The following is a 19,204-nucleotide window of genomic DNA, read 5'->3' as shown; positions in this document are numbered from 1 at the left end:
AGGCCACATAAAATGACAGAGCGGGATCAGCGCATGTTTAAGTGCACAGAAGTCGCCAGCTGCCTGCAGAGTCAATAGCTAAAGACCTCCAAACTTCGTGTGGTCTTCAGATTAGCACAACAGTGTGTCGAGAGCTTCATGGAATGGGTTTCCATGGCAGAGCATCTGCATCCAAGCCTTACATCACCAAGTGCAATGCAATGTGTAGGATGCAGTGGTGTTAAGCATGCCGCCACTGGACTCTAGAGCAGTGGAGATATATTCTCCGGAGTGATGAATCATGCTTCTCTGTCTGGCAATCCAATGAAAGTGTCTGGGTTTAGTGGGCACCAGGAGAACAGTACTTGTCTGACTGCATTGTGCCAAGTGTAAATTTTGGTGGAGGGGGGATTATGGTGTGGGGTTGTTTTTCACGGGTTGGGCTTTGCCCCTTATTTCCAGTGAAGGGAACTCTTAAGGCATCAGCATACCAAGACATTTTGGACAACTTCATGCTCCCAACTTTGTGGGAACAGTTTGGGGATGGCCCTTTCCTGTTCCAACGTGACTGCGCACCAGTGCACAAAGCAAGGTCCATACAGACATAGATGAGAGTTTGGGGTGGAGGAACTTGACTGGTCCTGACCTCAACCCAATAGAACATCTTTGGGATGAATTATTATGCAGAGACTGCAAAGCCAGGCCTTCTCATCCAACATCAGTGCCTGATCTCACAAATACACTTCTGGAAGAATGGTCAAACATTCCCATAGACACTCCTAAACCTTGCGGACAGCCTTCCCAGAAGAGTTGAAGCTGTTATAGCTGCAATGGGTGGGCCAACTCAATATTGAACCCTACAGACTAAGACTAGGATGCCATTAAAGTTCATGTGCATGTAAAGGCAGGCGTCCAAACACTTTTGACAATATACTGTATATGATGTTGTGGGGGTTCTAAGTAATTTTCCAGCAAAACAAAGTGTTTAAAATGTGTCTACATATCTTGTCTGCCCAAACAGAAATATTAAGTGTCTGTTGTAACTGTCCATACATATAACTGTGTGATGAGCATGGCTCATCTGTCTGTATCCAGGATGGAAGAAATCTAGGATGGCAGCTGTGGTATAATCTGTGTGTACAAGCAACAGATGAGTGGCTGGATGTGATGTCATTGTGTGGAGGGGGATGGGGAGATGTGGGAGCTGTCACTGGTCCAGGGTGCTGATTCCACCTTGTAGGACAGATCCTCCTCTTCTCTCCATCCTCGGGATCCTCAGTGAGGAGAGGCGGGGTGAGGAGCCATGATCTGGCCTCAGGCTGATCCCTACCATCGTGTTCCCAGGACACCATGATCCCCGCACCTCTCATCTAATCACCGGATCGCTCTCCACCCTCAGGCCGGCACCATGTACCCCTTCCCCGGGTACCAGAGCCCGGTGCTGGGGGTCAGGCCTCTGATCTCCTGTATCTACCTGCTCAGCCTGCTCCTGTGCTGTGAGATCGGGGGGTGCAGGAGGGTGTCCCAGGGCTCCCCGGCCCCACAGCTGACCGATCTCCGATCCCAGATCTCCGGGGTGGAGGAACTGCTGGAAGAATTCCGCAAACAGCTCCAACAACAGAGACACAAACAGGAGGAGGAGGAGGGCGGCTGGGCGCAGGAGCGACACAGACACGGCAATAGCCGGGATGGAGATGAGGCCGGGGAAGGCACCGACGAGGAAGAGGAGAGCATGCAGCAACAGCTCCAGGAGGTGGCGGTCCGGCCGGCCGGGGATATGGGGGAGGATCTGTGTAACTTCAACCAGTTGGAGGACTACATCATCCGTACCAAGGACTCCTTGGAGGCCGGAGCCACCTTCCTGAAGGCTCCCGGGGAGGTGTACAGCTGGAGGCGGTGTCTGGAGGTGTGCTGTACGGAGCGGAGCTGCTCGGCGGCCGTGGTGGAGAGGTCGGCCCGGGGCCTCAGCTGCTTCCTCTTCGACTGCATTCACCGGGGGAGGAATGTCTGCCAGTTCTCCCCTCATAGAGACTACAGCAGCTTCACCCTCAGCGCCAGGAATGTCTCCTCTACATGGGATGGCTGGACTCCGCCCAGAGCCAACTCTGATACCAGGGGTAACCACATCACTTACCTCACTTCATACTCCTATGTCCGGGGTACACCCTTCTCCTCATATCACTTACCTCTCCTCATAATGTCAGGAGTACACCCCTCTCCTCATATCACTTACCTCTCCTTATAATGTCCGGGGTACGCCCCTCTCCTCATATCACTTACCTCTCATAATGTCAGGGGTACACCCCTCTCCTCATATCACTTACCTCTCCTCATAATGTCAGGGGTACGCCCCTCTCCTCATATCACTTACCTCTCCTCATAATGTCAGGGGTACGCCCCTCTCCTCATATCACTTACCTGTCATAATGTCAGGGGTACAACCCTCTCCTCATATCACAACCCTCTCCTCATATCACTTACCTCCTCATAATGTCAGGGGTACGCCCCTCTCCTCATATCACTTACCTGTCATAATGTCAGGGGTACACCCCTCTCCTCATATCACTTGCCTCTCCTCATAATGTCCGGGGTACGCCCCTCTCCTCATATCACTTACCTCCTCATAATGTCAGGAGTACGCCCCTCTCCTCATATCACTTACCTGTCATAATGTCAGGGGTACACCCCTCTCCTCATATCACTTACCTCTCCTCATAATGTCCGGGGTACGCCCCTCTCCTCATATCACTTACCTCTCATAATGTCAGGGGTACTCCCCTCTCCTCATATCACTTACCTCTCCTCATAATGTCCGGGGTACGCCCCTCTCCTCATATCACTTACCTCTCCTCATAATGTCCAGGGTACACACTCCTCTCCCCATAATGTTCGGCCGGGGTACACACTCCTCTTCTTGTAATGTCCGAAGTACACACTCCTCTTCACACAATGTCCAGGGTACACACTCCTCTCCCCGTACTGTCTGGAGTACACACTCCTCTCCACGTAATGTCCAGGGTACACACTCCTCTCCCCATAATGTCCAGGGTACACACTCCTCTCCCCATAATGTCCAGGGTACACACTCCTCTCCACGTAATGTCTGGGGTACACACTCCTTTCCACGTAATGTCCAGGGTACACACACCTCTCCCCATAATGTCCGGGGTACACACTCCTCTCCCCGTAATGTCCGGGGTACACACTCCTCTCCCCGTAATGTCCGGGGTACACACTCCTCTCCCCGTAATGTCCGGGGTACACACTCCTCTCCACGTAATGTCCAGGGTACACACTCCTCTCCCCATAATGTCCGGGGTACACACTCCTCTCCACGTAATGTCTGGGGTACACACTCCTCTCCCCATAATGTCCAGGGTACACACTCCTCTCCACGTAATGTCTGGGGTACACACTCCTTTCCACGTAATGTCCAGGGTACACACACCTCTCCCCATAATGTCCGGGGTACACACTCCTCTCCCCGTAATGTCCGGGGTACACACTCCTCTCCCCGTAATGTCCGGGGTACACACTCCTCTCCCCGTAATGTCCGGGGTACACACTCCTCTCCACGTAATGTCCAGGGTACACACTCCTCTCCCCGTAATGTCCGGGGTACACACTCCTCTCCCAGTAATGTCCGGGGTACACACACCTCTCCCCGTATTGTCCGGGGTACACACTCCTCTCCCCATAATGTCCGGGGTACACACACCTCTCCCCGTATTGTCCGGGGTACACACTCCTCTCCCCATAATGTCCGGGGTACACACTCCTCTCCCCATAATGTCCGGGGTACACACACCTCTCCCCGTATTAAAGTGACACTGAACAATATCCTTGTTCTCCCCAATAATCTATACTCATCCACTACTTAATGGCCTTGTTTTATTTATTAATTTTTTGTGAAATTGTATCTTGCTGTGCTTTCCTGCCTCCCTGCAATGTCTGTCGTGAGCTACTGAACCTCACCTTTTCCTGCTCACATCTGTTTGACTGGAACAAGACGTGTGCTTAGCCTGCATTCACACCTGAGCAGAGAGCATTCCGGGTGAATTTCAGGTGTATTACAGGCACATGTATCAAACTTCGGGAGTTTGTTTCCAGGGCTGGGCAAAGGGAAGAGATCAGTTCTATAGGAGGAGAGGAGTTCAGGTGTACAAATGTGTGCAAAAGCATATAGCACACATTTACTCTGCATTCACACTTAGTATTTTGCAATCACATCATGTGATTTCATGCATGTTTATGGCAAGCATGAAAACCACCTGTCATGCTTGTGTTGGCATTTATTGTTAACGGTGCCAAAAACATGGTAAAATATGCGGTTAAAAAATACGGAATACAAATGTTATCACCCTTAATGCCAGTGACTATCAGCGGCGCTTTCATATAAATGCATTAAAACCTATCAACAATCTCTGTGTATATTCATTGCCTTCCTAATTGTTCACACAATGTAAACGTATTAGTATACAAACTATATATAAACCAAATAAATCAGCAAATTATATGTGACAAAAATCTTATATGACATAAATTATAGTGCTCAAAATCAATTATAAGTCCCGTGAAACAATATATACAAATAATAAAATAGTCCAAAAAAAATCTTCCACAACGTGAATCCTCTGTGACCGTTAATCCCAGTGAAAAATGAATAAAGCACGTGCTGTGCCTCTTATGTACCCCCTCTCAGGTGTGCACTCACCAGAACATAGCCTTTGATTACCCTTCTATATAAATTCCAGATACTAGGATCACCAGGACACAGCCTTTGTTCCACCTTACTGTATGGATTCTAAAATGTTGAGACCGGGAGGTTCCTCCAATAATCACCCATGATAAGAATGGTAGCCAGGATCATAATACATACTCCTCTCCATAGTTGCATAGAAAGAGAAAACATTTGCTCCAACAATGTATTACCCAAGGTAAACAACTTTAATATGCCAAAATATTGCACTTACAACATTAACCACCTCCCGCCCACCATATAGTAATATGACGGACGCAAGGCGGTTCTCTCATTCTGGGAGGACATCATATGGCGTCCTCCCATTCTAACCGCGCATGCGCGGCTCCCGGAGCGTGCAGCGCGGCGATCGTCAATGCGCTGTGTCCCTCGGACACAGCGGATTACTGATCAACGGAAAGAGCCAAAGATGTCGGCTCGGTTATGTGATCAGCTGTGTCCAATCACAGCTGATCACATGTAAACAGGGAAATGCCGGTTATCGGCATTTCTCTCCTCTTGAGCTGTCACTCTGACAGCTCGAGAGGAGAGCCGGTAATCGGCATTCCTCGGAGGGGACATGTACACAGATCATCAGAGCACTGATGATCAGTGTGCCCTGATGATCTGTGTAGCCCCAGCAGTGCCAGCTCTCAGTGCTCATCCATGCCACCTGCCAGTGCCACATCAGTGTCCATCAATGCCACATATCAGTTCACATCTGAGCTTCCTTTCAGTGCCACCTATCAATGCCAGTCAGTGCCACCTATCAGTGCTGCCAATCAGTGCCACCTATCAGTGCCAGTCAGTGCCGCCTACCAGTGCCAGTCAGTGCCGCCTATCAGTGTGCATCAGTGCTGCCTATCAGTGCCCGTCAGTGCTGCCTATCAGTGCCAGTCAGTGCCGCCTATCAGTGCCAGTCAGTGCCACCTATCAGTGCCATATATGAGTGCTGCCTTTCAGTGCCCATCAGTGATGCCTGTCAATGCCCATCAGTGCCACCTACCAGTGCCCCCTCATCAGTGCCCATCAGTGCCACCTATCAGTGTCCATCAGTGCAGCCTATCAGTGCCCATCACTGCAGCCTCATTAGCGCACATCAGTGAAGGAGAAAAATCACTTAATTACAAAATTTTATAACAAAAACTAAGAAAAAACGTTTTTTTTTCAACATTTTCAGTGGTTTTTGGTTTAAGAAAAAATAAAAAACCCAGAGGTGATTAAATACCACCAAAATAAAGCTCTATCTGTCACAAAAAAAATATACAAATTTCATATGGGTACAGTGTTGCATGACCGCGCAATTGTCATTCAAAGTGCAACAGCGCTGAAAGCTGGAAATTGGCCTGGGCAGGAAGGGGGTATAAGTGTCCTGTAGGCAAGTGGTTAAAAAACTAGTTAAGCCTTTTAAAATTAGCATTCCAGTGAGACAGATACCGCTGGTGCTCTCACCACCCCCGGATCTGCTGGACAGAACACCGTCACGTCACTGCTGGTTCCAGGACTGCGTCACTTCCGTTCCGCTGCACCGTCACACCCTGACATGTTTCGTCGTATTCAGACTTGATCTCTATAATTTATGTCACATATGATTTTGTCACATATAATTTGCTGATTTTTTTGGTTTATATATAGTTTGTATACTAATACGTTTACATTCTGTGAACAATTAAGATTGTTGATTTTAATGCATTCATATGAAAGTGTCGCTGATTGTCACTGATATTGGGTGTGATAACATTTGTAATAAGTTTTGACATAGCATTTAAAGTGGCAGCTAATTGGTTATAATAATATTTAAAAATCATCGTTTAGCGCGATTAAGTGATTATTTGGATATCTATTGGGTCACTCTATCAATTAAAAAATACGTAATGCTCAAAAGGTGCATTAGCCATGTTACTGCATTCTGATGCATGTAGGGCAGCTCATTAAACTGAATGGCCTGACCTGAGCATGCGGCCCAGAAATGCACATATGTGCGTGTAATTTTGCAAACTTCTCAAAACACCAAACGTGAATACAGGCTTAAGGCACTCCCATTGAAGTATATGGGGCTAAAAACGCCTGAATGCAATAAAAAGCCCTCATACTTTCATACTTTCTTTGAGCGTAGGGAAGCTGTGTGTACAAGTGTGAACTGGGACAACACGAAGGAACGGGATTCTGAAATGTTGAGCTTAGTCAGGAGTAGGGGAACAAGCTGAAAAAATGGCCAAATGTGAAAGGAGGTTGCGGTCATGTGCACTGCTCTAAGGACGCTACAAATCCCATAATCCATTTTGGGAGTAACCAAGAGATGGTGGCTATGTTCTTACATACAGTGAGACCATATACAGTTGCAAGAAAAAGTATGTGAACCCCTTGGGATTACGTGGAGTTTTGCATGAATTGGGCATAAAATGTGCTCTGAACGTCATCTAAGTCACAACAATAGAAGAACACAGTCTGCTGAACATAATACTACACAAACATTAGATGTTGCCATGGTTTAGTTGCACATAACATGTAAACATTCACAGTGCAGGGAGGAAAAAGTATGTGAATCTTTGAACTTAATAACTTGTTGACCCTCCTTTGGCAGCAATAACCTCAACCAAATGTTTCCTGTAGTTGCAGATCAGACCTGCACAACGATCTGGAGTAATTTTGGACCACTCCTCTTCACACAACTGTTTCAGTGTAGCAATATTCTTGGGATGTCTGGTGTGAATCGCTCTCTTAAGGTCATGCCACAGCATTTCAATCGGGTTGAGGTCAGGACTCTGACTGGGCCACTCCAGAAGGCGTATTCTGTGCTGTTGCAGCCATTGTTTTGTTGAATTACTTGTATGCTTTGGGTCATTGTCCTGTTGCATCACCCATCCTCTGCGGAGCTTCAGATGGCGGACAGATGGTCGTACGTTTTCCTGCAAAATGTCTTGATAAACTCTGGAATTCATTTTCCCATCAATGACAACAATCCGTCCAGGCCCTCAGGCAGCAAAGCAGCCCCAAACCATGATGCTCCCTCCGCCATGTTTTACAGTGGGGATGAGGTTTTGATGTTGGTGTGCTGTGCCTTTTTTTCTCCACACATAGTGTTGTGTGTTCTTCCCAAACAGCTCAATGTTGGTTTCATCTGTCCACAGTATATTTTGCCAGTAGTGCTGTGGAACATCCAGGTGCTCTTTTGCAAACTTCAAACGTGCTGCAATATTCTTTTTGGACAGCAATGGCTTCCTCCGTGGTGTCCTGCCATGTACTCCATTCTTGTTTAATGTTTTCCTTATTGTAGATGTGTCAACAAAAATGTTAGCATGTGCCAGAGATTTCTGTAGGTCTTTAGCTGACACTCTGGGATTCTTCTTTACCTCATGCAGCATTCTGCGCTGTGCTCTTGCAGTCATTTTTACAGGATGACCACGCCTAGGGAGAGTAGCAACAGTGCTAAACTTTCTCCATTTGTAGACAATCTGTCTTACCGTGGACACATGAACATCAAGGCTTTTGGAGATACTTTTATAACCCTTTCCAGTTTCATGCAAGTCAACAATTCTTGATCGTAGGTCTTCTGAGCGCTCTTTTCTGCGAGGCATGGTTCACATCAGACAGTGCTTCTTGAAACCAGTAAACCCAAAACAGGTGTGTGTTTTTTAAGGGCAGGACAGCTGTCAGCAACACATCCAATATCATGACACTGATTGGAGTCAAGGTTGGCTCACTCCTAGCTCCAATTAGCTCTGGGAGAAGTCATTAAGCTAGGGCCTCACATACTTTTTCCTCCCTGCACTGTGAATGTTTACATGTTATGTGCAATTAAACCATGGCAACATCTAATGTTTGTGTAGTATTATGTTCAGCAGACTGTGTTCTTCTATTGTTGTGACTTAGATGACGTTCAGAGCACATTTTATGCCCAATTCATGCAAAACTCCACGTAATCCCAAGGGGGTCACATACTTTTTCTTGCAACTGTAGAATGAATGTAGCCACCCTCCAACAGGAAGTTGGATCACAACACTTTTTCAGCTAATACATACTTGAATAGAATACTCATTTCTTTAACCAGAGTTAACCACTTGGCTCCCGGAAGATTTTACCCCCTTCATGATTTTTTGCTGTTCAGCACTGTGCTACTTTAACTGGAAATTGCTCAGTCATGCAACATTGTACCCAAAATAAATTTATACCATTTTTACACACAAATAGAGCTTTAATATTTATTCACTACTTTTTTTTTTTTCTATATAAATGAAATAATATCAAATTAAAAAAAACATGTTTTTGTTTTGTTATAACATTTTATAATATTTTGTTATATTATTTAAAAAAAAATGTGAAAATAATCCTTATTCATAAATTTTATCCAAAATGTATTCTGCTACATTTCTTTGGTAAAATATAACCCAAATCAGTGTATATTATTTAGTCTGTGTGAAATTTGTAGAGTCTGCTAACTAGGATACAGTATATTTATTTGAAAGTTGATCAGTCCTGATGATCGTACATGAGATGAGATGGGCTATCTCATCTCATGAAGCCCTAAAATGTTAGGACAGTACAGTACCCCCAAATAACCCTTTTTTGGAAAATACACAGCCCAAGGTATTTAGTAAGAAGCACGGCGAGTTTTTTGAAGATGTAATTTTTTTTTCTTCACAATTTTTTTTATTACTGTCACCAGTGCAGTACCGCACCATCATATGACTGGTGTAGCGGTGATCAGGGTTACCATGCACAGCTGCTCCAGATTATTGTTGCTCTTTTTTTTTTTTTTGCAGAATGAGGGGCTCCAGAATATCAGAGTGGAAAAAGTTGTATTTTAATCTTTCTAAGCAATAGTTTTAATTGTCATGAATGGCTTTCAGTCATGACAGCTTGCTTACTATTGTGATGCTGTGATTGGCTATAGCTAATCACATGGTAAAGGTTGCCAGGTACCATGTTATAGCTGTGGACCAATCACAGCATCACACCTCTCCCCGTAATGTCTGGGGTACACACTCCTCTCCCCATAATGTCCGGGGTACACACACCTCCTCGTAGTTTCCAGGGTACACACACCCCTCCTCATAATGTTCGGGTTACACACTACTCTCCATGCCATGATAGCTTGCTTACTATTGTGATGCTGTGATTGGCTATAGCTAATCACATGGTAAAGGGTGCCAGGTACAACGTGATAGCTGTGGGCCAATCACAGCATCAAAATAGTAAGCAAGCTGTCATGAATGGATGCCATTAATGACAGTTTTGCTTACTGTACATTGTAATCATGTGATTGCTATGGTTGGTCATAGCAATCACATGATACCCCAGGCGCTCACAGCAGCCGGGTACCGAGAACCATGATCCACTGTGTCCACCAGATACAACAGTTCTGGAATTGCACTGCTGCATGTGTCAAGTGAAGTATGGGTACATTGCGGTGCCTGTAGCTGCCACCTGCCCACAGTAAATGTGGTTAAATTAGATTGATTTACCTGAAGTGAATATCTGACTGTTGTCACACTCACTCCTTTAGAAATACGCCTCATACAGTATAGTAGATCTTTTTAGAAAATAATTTCCTGTGAAAGTACTTACTGTACCTGACACACAGAAGAAGCAACAAACACAGGCACAGGAAAATCTCCCTAGCTCTAAGTTAATTATCAATAGTGCCATGATATGCTAGAAATCCCAGATGGCATAGCAGATGGTGATATACCACACACATTACACCATTGTATTATTTGCACACCAAGTCATAACATAAATATGTTTTCAATATGCTTACAGTACTTTACTGGAAAAGCACAAAGCAGCTCTGCAATCTTTTTCTGGTTTCTGTAATAGGACCAAAAAGCAGCTTCCAGTTTTATATAGGATTCATCTGTATCCATTTAGTTTGTCATTGCTGGTGTTGTGTGCATCCACGTGCTGACTTCCCATTGTTGTCTATTGGAACATGCGGGGCAAGGACAAAAATGCTATGTCCCAATATGACATGCGGGTGCCAATCCCCAAACTGATCCTGTGTCCTTGCATGTCATATTGGGACACAGTGGCTGTATCCGTACAACCGCTCATCCCAATAGACAATAATGTAACACTGGCAAGGGAATGCAGGGCAACATCTGTGCATCCCTGTGCTGGAAAATGATGACCCTGCATGGGGCATGGAGCTGACTGCTCCATGTGAATTGGGCCTAGCATCCCCAAAAGGCCTCACTCAAGCAAAAGTGGATACTCTGTTCCTCTAAGATGGTGGTTGGCCATGGGGCTTTTAACTGGAAAATCAGTTGGACCATTTATTTGTATCAAACAAGGAACATGCCCTAAGTATAGGGATAATACCCAGGATTTTACTGGATTTGCACTTGTTTGCAAAGAAATTAACATATAACTGAACTTTGTTTTGTTTTAGATAGAGTGGAGAGTACTGTGATCACCAGAAAAGTAATAGAGGGGAAATCTTCCAATGAGAACACTAGTTCTGGTGACCTGGGAGTCCCCAAGGAATTCCCTTAACTTACAGGGATTTCCTCTGACTTCTGGTTTGGCTATGAGACAAGAGGTGAAGGGAAATCTCCGCAATGGGAAACAGATGGTGAAAGAAAATCTGACGGGGTTATTATTATTATACAGTGTTTATATAGCGCCAAAGGGTTTGCTCAGCGCTGTACATTAGTGAGGGGGACAGAACATGAGACAATACAGTACAATACAATACACGAGGGGTTCGAGGGCCCTGCTCGAAATAACTCTATCCACTACTCTATCCAAAATGGAAAAAAAAAAGGCTTTGCCTATAGTTCTACTTAATCTTTGGGGCTGAGAAATGAAATTATACAAGTTTCACACATGTACAAAATACCTTATTTGCATAGATTAAAGTAAAAATAAAAAAAAATGCTTCTTGCTAGTACAATTTTCTTTTGTTTATGTTTTATGTTGGGTGTCCATTTTGGCTGGGAATGTTACTGTTTTGTACTCTGCAGTTTATTTTGCATTTTTACTTTAAAATGGAACTGAACTGAAAAACTGAATGTTTGCTATATAGTTATATAGTTAGTCTGGCTGAAAGAAGACAAAAGTCCATTTAGTTCAACCATAAAAAAAAAAGTTGTAATCCTAAACCCACAGTTGATCCAGAGGAATGCAAAAAAACCCAGCAAAGCATGATCCAATTTGCTCCTACGGGGAAAAAATTCCTTCCTGATTCCCCAAGAGGCAATTGGATATTCCCTGGATCCACTTTACCTATAAATGTTAGTATCCAGTTATATTATGTGTATCTACGATACAGTCCAGGCCTTTTTTAAAGAAATCCACTGAGCTGGCCAGAACCAACTCTTGAGGGAGTCTATTCCACATTTTCACAGCTCTTACTGTGAAGAAACCTTTCCGTATTTGGAGATTAAATCTCTTTTCCTCCAGACGTAAAGAGTGCCCCCTTGTCCTCTGTGATGACCTCAGGGTGAATAGCTCTACACTGAGTTCACTATACGAACCACTGATGTATTTATACATGTTGATCATATCCCCCTTAATCTCCTCTTCTCAAGAGAGAATAAATTCAATTCCTCTAATCTTTCCTCATAGCTGGGCTCCTCCATGCCTCTTATCAGTTTGGTTGCCCTTTTCTGAACTTTCTCCAGTTCCCCAGTGTTCTTTTTGTGAATTAAGCTTGTGATCTATCAGAACACCCAGATCCTTCTCCACCATGTTATAGGGAACATCTAGAAGTGTTAATTATTCCTGAGTATTACCCTGAAAAATATGAGTGTGCTAGGCACTTCTGTTCCTACAGGCTCATAGCCGTATAGCTGCAGTATGAGATCTAAGGCACTGCAGCCCATGACTGCTAATCTCAGGAAATTTGAGTAAGATTTTCTGTGGTGCTCATAACTCTCCTTTCATGGAAGCTCTGACATGAGGAAGGCAAACCCCGCCTCTACCAAGATGGTCATCACAATGCAGAACAAGGCATGGTAAGTCAGTGGTGGGAAAAGATAAGCTGTAGGAAGTTCCCTTGTAGTACTGAAGACTATTTCTTTGCCATCCACTTGCCTTGTTTTGCGCACAGGTTCAGTTCCTCTTTGAAGAAGTTCAGCTTGATGACAATTTGTTATTTTTCAATAAAAATAACGTTAACATTTCCATGTTGTTATAATTACATTCATAGCAGAGAATGACAAGCCACCTACCAGCAATGCAGGACAAGATGTGGTGCTCCAGCTGCCTGTTGACTGGGTCATACTGGATGGACGAGAAAGCACTGATGACCATGCCATAGTTCGCTATGAATGGACACTACTCCGAGGAGACCCATTAGTTGACATGAAGGTACTTTGACTGGTTTGACATTTTTTACAGGACACAGAAAATATCTGTGAAACACATATTAGTCCAACAGAATGCCCAATACAAAAGGTATTTCAGTTATTTGCTGCCTGATGTTATCTCTTTCAATATATTTTTATTGAAACGTTTTAAGAAATATAGTGTGTGACTGCGATCAGATATACAGATAGAGATATAAAATCAATGACTTGCAAGTCAACTGCAGTTGTACATTAAGCAGAGAAATTGTAGCAAATAACAAAACATTTAGCATATCAAAGAACACATTATTCATGCCATAACAAAGGAGAACTGCCTGATAATGTTTTAGTGTCTTTGGTGGTAATAATGTGGTTTCATAATTATGCTTATAGGCTATACGGCATGCTACTCTCACATTGCAATGTCTGTCCAGTATATATATGGTACACAAAGTTCTTTATGATGGACTGAACATATCAGGGTATACGTACGGGGGTTATTAAAAATGTATGGAAACATTAGGCTGGATTCACATCTATATGTGTTTACTTTTGTGTGCTTTAAGTGCATTTTTTAAAATGCGTTGTAGTGCATTTTACTTTTGTGTTTTTACTATACTGTTGGGCACAGAAAGATGTGAAGCAGGCCTTATAAAGGAAGAGTTAAACTCTGAAGTAACTAAATCACAGTTAAAGATTAATAAAAATAGGTAAATTGAAGTGGGACTTTGACTATTCCCCCAGGATTCACAAAGATTGTAGAAATAGAAAATAAATTATATTTAAAATTACAAAATGTATTGAATTTACTTATAAAAAGATTCACCTATAAGTGCAAGCATCTTTCCTAAGTATAAAATTGGTCTTATTACATAGTTCAATGCATTTCACAATTACCCTCGCTTCAGGACCCGAGAATATTTTACTTGGAAGTACACATAATTCAAAATATAAATATAAGAGAGAGAAAAAAAAAAACACACAAGCGCTCAAGTCAGTGAGCATCCTGGGACCACAGTAACAGTCACTTGCTGAGGTGCAGCCCTCTAAAGATCAGGGAATCTTGATAATACTGGAAGAAAGCAAAGAAGGGGCCCACTCTCCTCGTGCATTACCGTGATACAAAGGAGTTTATTTAAAAATGACAAAAGTGTATACTCACAAACCAGGAAGAAGGGAGTACGTCTCCCGAAATGCCTTAGATACCCTGTTGCCAGACTACCGGTTGCTCGGACTGTCACATTGGTTCCTAGCTTATTTCATGAATCTTGGTTTGTGAGTATACACTTTTGTTATTTTTAAATAAACTCCTTTTTATCACGGTAATGCACAAGGAGAGTTTGCCCCTTCTTTGCTTTCTTCCAATATATAAAAAAATGAAATATATTCATATATTGAATTAAGTGTACTTCCAAGTAAATGATTCTCAGGTCCTGAAGAAGCGGAGGTACCACAAAACACGTTGACATATGTCACAAGACACATTTTATACTTAGGAAAGATGCTTGTACTTATAGATGAACCTTTTTATAAGTAATTTCAATAAATTTGTAATTTTATATATAATTTCTTTCTGTTTGTACAATCTTTGTGAACCCTGGGGGCATACTCAAAGTGCCACTTCAAATTACCTATTTTTATTGATCTATATATATGGGATGATACCCTGGGAGTTTCAATTCTATGTTTTACTGTATATACCACTCCTTCTACCATATATTTGTATAAATCACAGTTAGAAACACAGATGCAGAAATGAGCCATATTAACTTGACTGTGAGTGATAAGTCTACATTCACACTTGCCTCCTGTGTTGAAACGTGTAAATGCAGGTACATTTAGAATATCAAATCTGCCCCCTGGACACATACATTTCTATTTTCTGTATATGCAAGTAACCAGAATGCATCTAAATGCAGGAAAACACATAGTGTGAATTATACAATTAAAATCATTACATGCATTTACTGTATATGCCTTTAGAAATGTCCTAGAAATACGTGTGTCACTGATATTGTGAGTGAGATGTGTACAAGAAGCAAACTTGTCAATGCCCGGGGCACAGGTGCGTCAGTAAAAAAATTTCTGAAGAATAATATATCCACTTCGCCTCTCACACCTGTTCACCCCCTATGGACCTCAGCAGTTTTTACATTTCTGCTATAGACCTGTTTATTTGGCAATAACATTGTCATTACTTAGGATAATAGGGTAATACATATATTGTTTTTTAAGAACAAACATGGCTTTCTTTTCATGATATTCTTCCAACAATTATTTTTTTTTACAATCCTTAGACAATAAAATGCAACAAAAATAAACAAGCACTTTAATTGAGCAGTGTTAGTTTAAAAATAAATAGTGTTACTGCAGATAAAAAGTACACATTTTGTTCTATAATTTGTCCTGATTAAAATAACACTAAAATTATGATTCTGGTACAAAACATTGCTAAATTATTAACACATGACATAAAGTGTTTTTTTGGTTTTTTTTTTTCAATTTTCAATTTTTTAAAATGGGAAATTAATAAATATGTGGAAAATATTAACAAACAAAACAAAAATAGTTTAAATATTAATAGTTAATAAAACAGAAATGAAAAAAAAAAATTCAGCAGGAAAATAATAGTTGAAGGGAGAAGGAGCAGAGATGATTTAATTAGCGCTGATTAGAGTAAACTAAGGTTTAATAAGGAATTAAATATTGGATAATTTTTTTATAAAGGAAAATAAATCCTTTTTTAAAAAATGTTAGGTTGATTTAACCAACATCATCTGCAGATCTAAGTTCATTCCTTTGATCTGCAGATAAATGAACAGAATGATACATAAGTAACCTTATGTTAATTTGTATCTTCCAATGAGCCTCTGAGCAGTGTTGTTAGTGAAAACACTGATTCAGACTGTTTTTTTGACAGCTGAATCTGCTGATACATTCTTTGAGTAGGGCTCTGATTAATCAAAGTTGACAATTCCTGTATACTGGAAGGGGGGTCCCAGAAGCAGGGCAAAGAGACAGGACATGCTTCACATGTTCTGTGTACAATGATGACAATTTTGTTGGGCACGCCAAAGGCTGGAATTAGTGAAAGCAGAACTCCAGCTAAACACAAAGATTCAGTACATACTGTATAAGGGAGCATGTTTTACCTGCTAAACAATTTTTTATTTTTCTCCACCCAGTTCTTAGATCTACCCAACCCTACCACATGGTACGGCTAGGTTGTAGGTTTTCTCTACTCCACTGAAAGTCTAAGTTCACCTTTCTGCAGTTAAGGGGCCCCAGTAGTTTAAAATACACCATGCTGTTTGTAAAATATTGTTTATTGCAAATTCCATACCCATGGACTTTTTCTGTCACCGACGGCTACATTCCTATATCCTGGGTTATTGGGCACTCACTCTCAGCATCTCAGGAACAAGTGTGCTTCCTTATCCAAATATTACAGATGCGTCTCTCCTTCCCTGTACCAGCAACACAGAATTCAGCCACTACTAGGTAAGGGGGAGAGAGAGCGCACACTAGACGTGCAGCTTTTGAGTCAGGAAGTGCACTTGCTTCTGTTATGCTGGAGGCTCGCTCCCAACGTCTGCTGTGTCCTGGATGTAGAAATGTAAACATCGGGAGCCAGATGTCATGGTTGATAGAAAAGGCCTATGGGTATAGTTATTCCATTAAACAGCATTTTTAAAAATGACAATTGAACTTTGAACTACCAGGACCGCTTGTCTGCCCAGGCCAGTTTACATAAAAGGTAAACTAAGCCTTTAAAGAGATTCTGTAATTAAAATGCACATTCTTGCATGACATTGACAGAACTTGCTTGGTTGGTGTTTTGACTTTTCTTTTTCTGCATACAAAACAGTTGTATCAGCCTTCATCACAAATAGCTGGACAATCTCTGACTGTGTTTGACAACTGAAGGTGCTTTATTATCACTCACTATCAGATAACATGATTATTGCAAGTAATAGCTTTAAAGCTGAACTCTAACCAAAAATAACAAGGCACAAATAAACAGCTAAACATAAAAAAAACAAAATCAGCAATATTCACCATCAGTTCAGAGATTTTCCCTGTAGAATTTTTTCCCACTGTATCCTAATTCTGTTGGCCAGCGCCATTCAGCCCAATTCCTCTGAGCCCAGGTCTTCATGGACCCACTCCAGCTTGTAACTGGGCAGTGAAAAGAGAAGCAGGGCTCATCTCTCTGTCACTACTTTCTCATCCTAATAGCATGCTTCTTGCCAGCACAAACTGATTGGTTCTTTTGTGCTGCTTCTTCCTCCTTGTTTTTAAAAAATGCAATTAGGAAGTCTTGATGACTACAGAGTTACATTAATTTGTGTTTTATATTTGTTCAGCTTTATTACAGTGCAGCTGTATTTTTCTTTTTAGTAAAAATAGAACTGTCAGTGTCTTCCACTGCTTCTGTTATAATAAATAACCACAGATGTTGGTAGCAGCAATATTTATTAGTCTACCTGTGGTCACATGGCAACCATAAGCACTGCTACTGTGTTTGTGAGAAGCAACAACAGTAGGTAGAGTGAAGAGTCAATCCAGCAACTGAAATAAAAAGGGCATGTTTATAAAGCAGTAGGCGAGCTGCAGATAAATCAATTTTCTTGATTCCCCCATCAGCACAGTCAGTGTTGATGGGGGAATGACTCCCTCAGCACTATTGTGTTCTGCTTGAGGGGAGCCATCCCGGCCAGCAGAATACAATAATTACTGCTTACAGCTCTTGCTGCTGTCAGTAATCGCATGCTAAAAATCCGACAGGCTTGTTCTACCCCAAATTGGACGATGGCTCAACTTGGGTACAATTAGACTCATAGATGGATCGAATCTTGGCCGGTCCCTGCTGAACTGGCCTGAGATTCAATCCATCTATGGCCAGATTTACATTCCGCAAACATTAACAGCAGGTGAATCTTCCAGGTGCATTTGTTTTTAAAAAACAGTAAATGATTCACCACTAGAGAATGTTCGATGAAAGCTACTTTCACTGCTTTATAAACTCCTTAGTGTTCCCAAGTGGCTGCTGGGAGTTCTGTAAGGGCTCGTTCACATTACCCTTTACAGTAAAATCCGGCATTTTTCTGTGCAGGTTACTGTCTGTGTGAGATCTGGCAGGGAACAGCACAGTTCAGTTCATTGTACTGTTTATTCTTATTTAAAAGTGGTTGTAAAGGCTGAACGTTATTTACCTTCATACATTCTATGCATGAAGTTAAAAAACCTTCTGTGTGCAGCCCCCCTAATATACACCTGAGCCTCTTCTCAATCCAGCAATGTGCATGGGAGCCTCAGCTGTCCCGGATCTCTCTCTCCTCATTGACTGAGACAGCAGCAGCAGCCATTGGCTCCCGCTGCTGTCAATCACAGCCAGTGAGCCAATGAGGAGAGAGCGGGGGAGCCACGTCTCTTTGGGGGAGATTTACTAAAGCTGGTTCACTCAGAATCTGGTGCATCTGTGCATGGTAGCCAATCAACTTCTAACCTCAGCTTGTTCAATTAAGCTTTAGCAATAAAAACTGTAAGCTGATTGGTTTGCATGCAGAAGTGCATGAGATTCTGAGTGACGCAGCTTTAGTAAATAAACCCCTATGTGTCTTATGGACGATAGAGCAGGAGCTCAGGAGCGAGTTTGCAACAGTGCCCCCATAGCAAGCAGCCTGCTATTGGGGGCATTGGTCAAGGGGGAGGAGCCAGGTACACCAGCTGGGGAACCGAGAAGAAGAGGGTCTGGGCTGCTGTGTGAAAAACCACTGCACAGAGCAGGTAAGTATGACACTCTTGTTATGTAAAAAAATAAACCCAAACCTTTAATATCACTTTAACTTTATTTGATGTTTCACAAAGTGACACTTCATTCATGTCTCCACAAAGCATCATGATGCTTTGCTGCAGTGCAGGAAAATGCCACACTCTTAAAATCAGATGTTGACTTTTACTGGTTTAGCACCTGTGCTGAATTCTTAATAAAGCATTAGTAAAGCATTTTTATATAAGATATATTTATTTATTTCTTTTTGTAATGTTTGATTTTTAGAGGGCTTTGTCTTTTTTATTTAATAGTATAATAAAGCACTGGTCTTATTATAGAAACATGATCCATGCTAGCTTAGCAAACATGGGAAGAATTTACGGACATATCTAATTGGTGAGCCAGTCATGTCTGCATGTA

The 19,204-nt window shown here is 42.3% G+C and overlaps 1 protein-coding gene across 3 annotated transcripts in view; it reads left to right on the top strand.

Annotated features, from left to right (window-relative positions):
- The first annotated feature begins 1,165 nt into the window (after window positions 1–1,165).
- The window catches only part of LRP11 (LDL receptor related protein 11), a 50,754-nt gene continuing 32,715 nt past the window's right edge, over window positions 1,166–19,204 (top strand). The window contains exons 1-2 of one of the 3 annotated variants that reach the window (XM_089676281.1): window positions 1,166–2,096; window positions 12,870–13,030. In XM_089676281.1, the coding sequence (XP_089532407.1) occupies window positions 1,388–2,096; window positions 12,870–13,030 (870 nt within the window). In that variant the 5' untranslated portion in view covers window positions 1,166–1,387. The remainder of the gene's footprint in view (window positions 2,097–12,869; window positions 13,031–19,204) is intronic. The other 2 variants (XM_089676280.1, XM_089676279.1) reach the window with 2 other exon arrangements.

This window comes from Staurois parvus, unplaced genomic scaffold (genome assembly GCF_062004578.1).
Source record: "Staurois parvus isolate SC_StPar_1 unplaced genomic scaffold, SC_StPar_1.0 ptg000165l, whole genome shotgun sequence".
NCBI classification, from domain to species: domain Eukaryota; kingdom Metazoa; phylum Chordata; class Amphibia; order Anura; family Ranidae; genus Staurois; species Staurois parvus.
The sequence above is the reverse complement of the archived record's forward strand: the minus strand, read 5'-3'. Positions and strand labels throughout refer to the sequence as shown.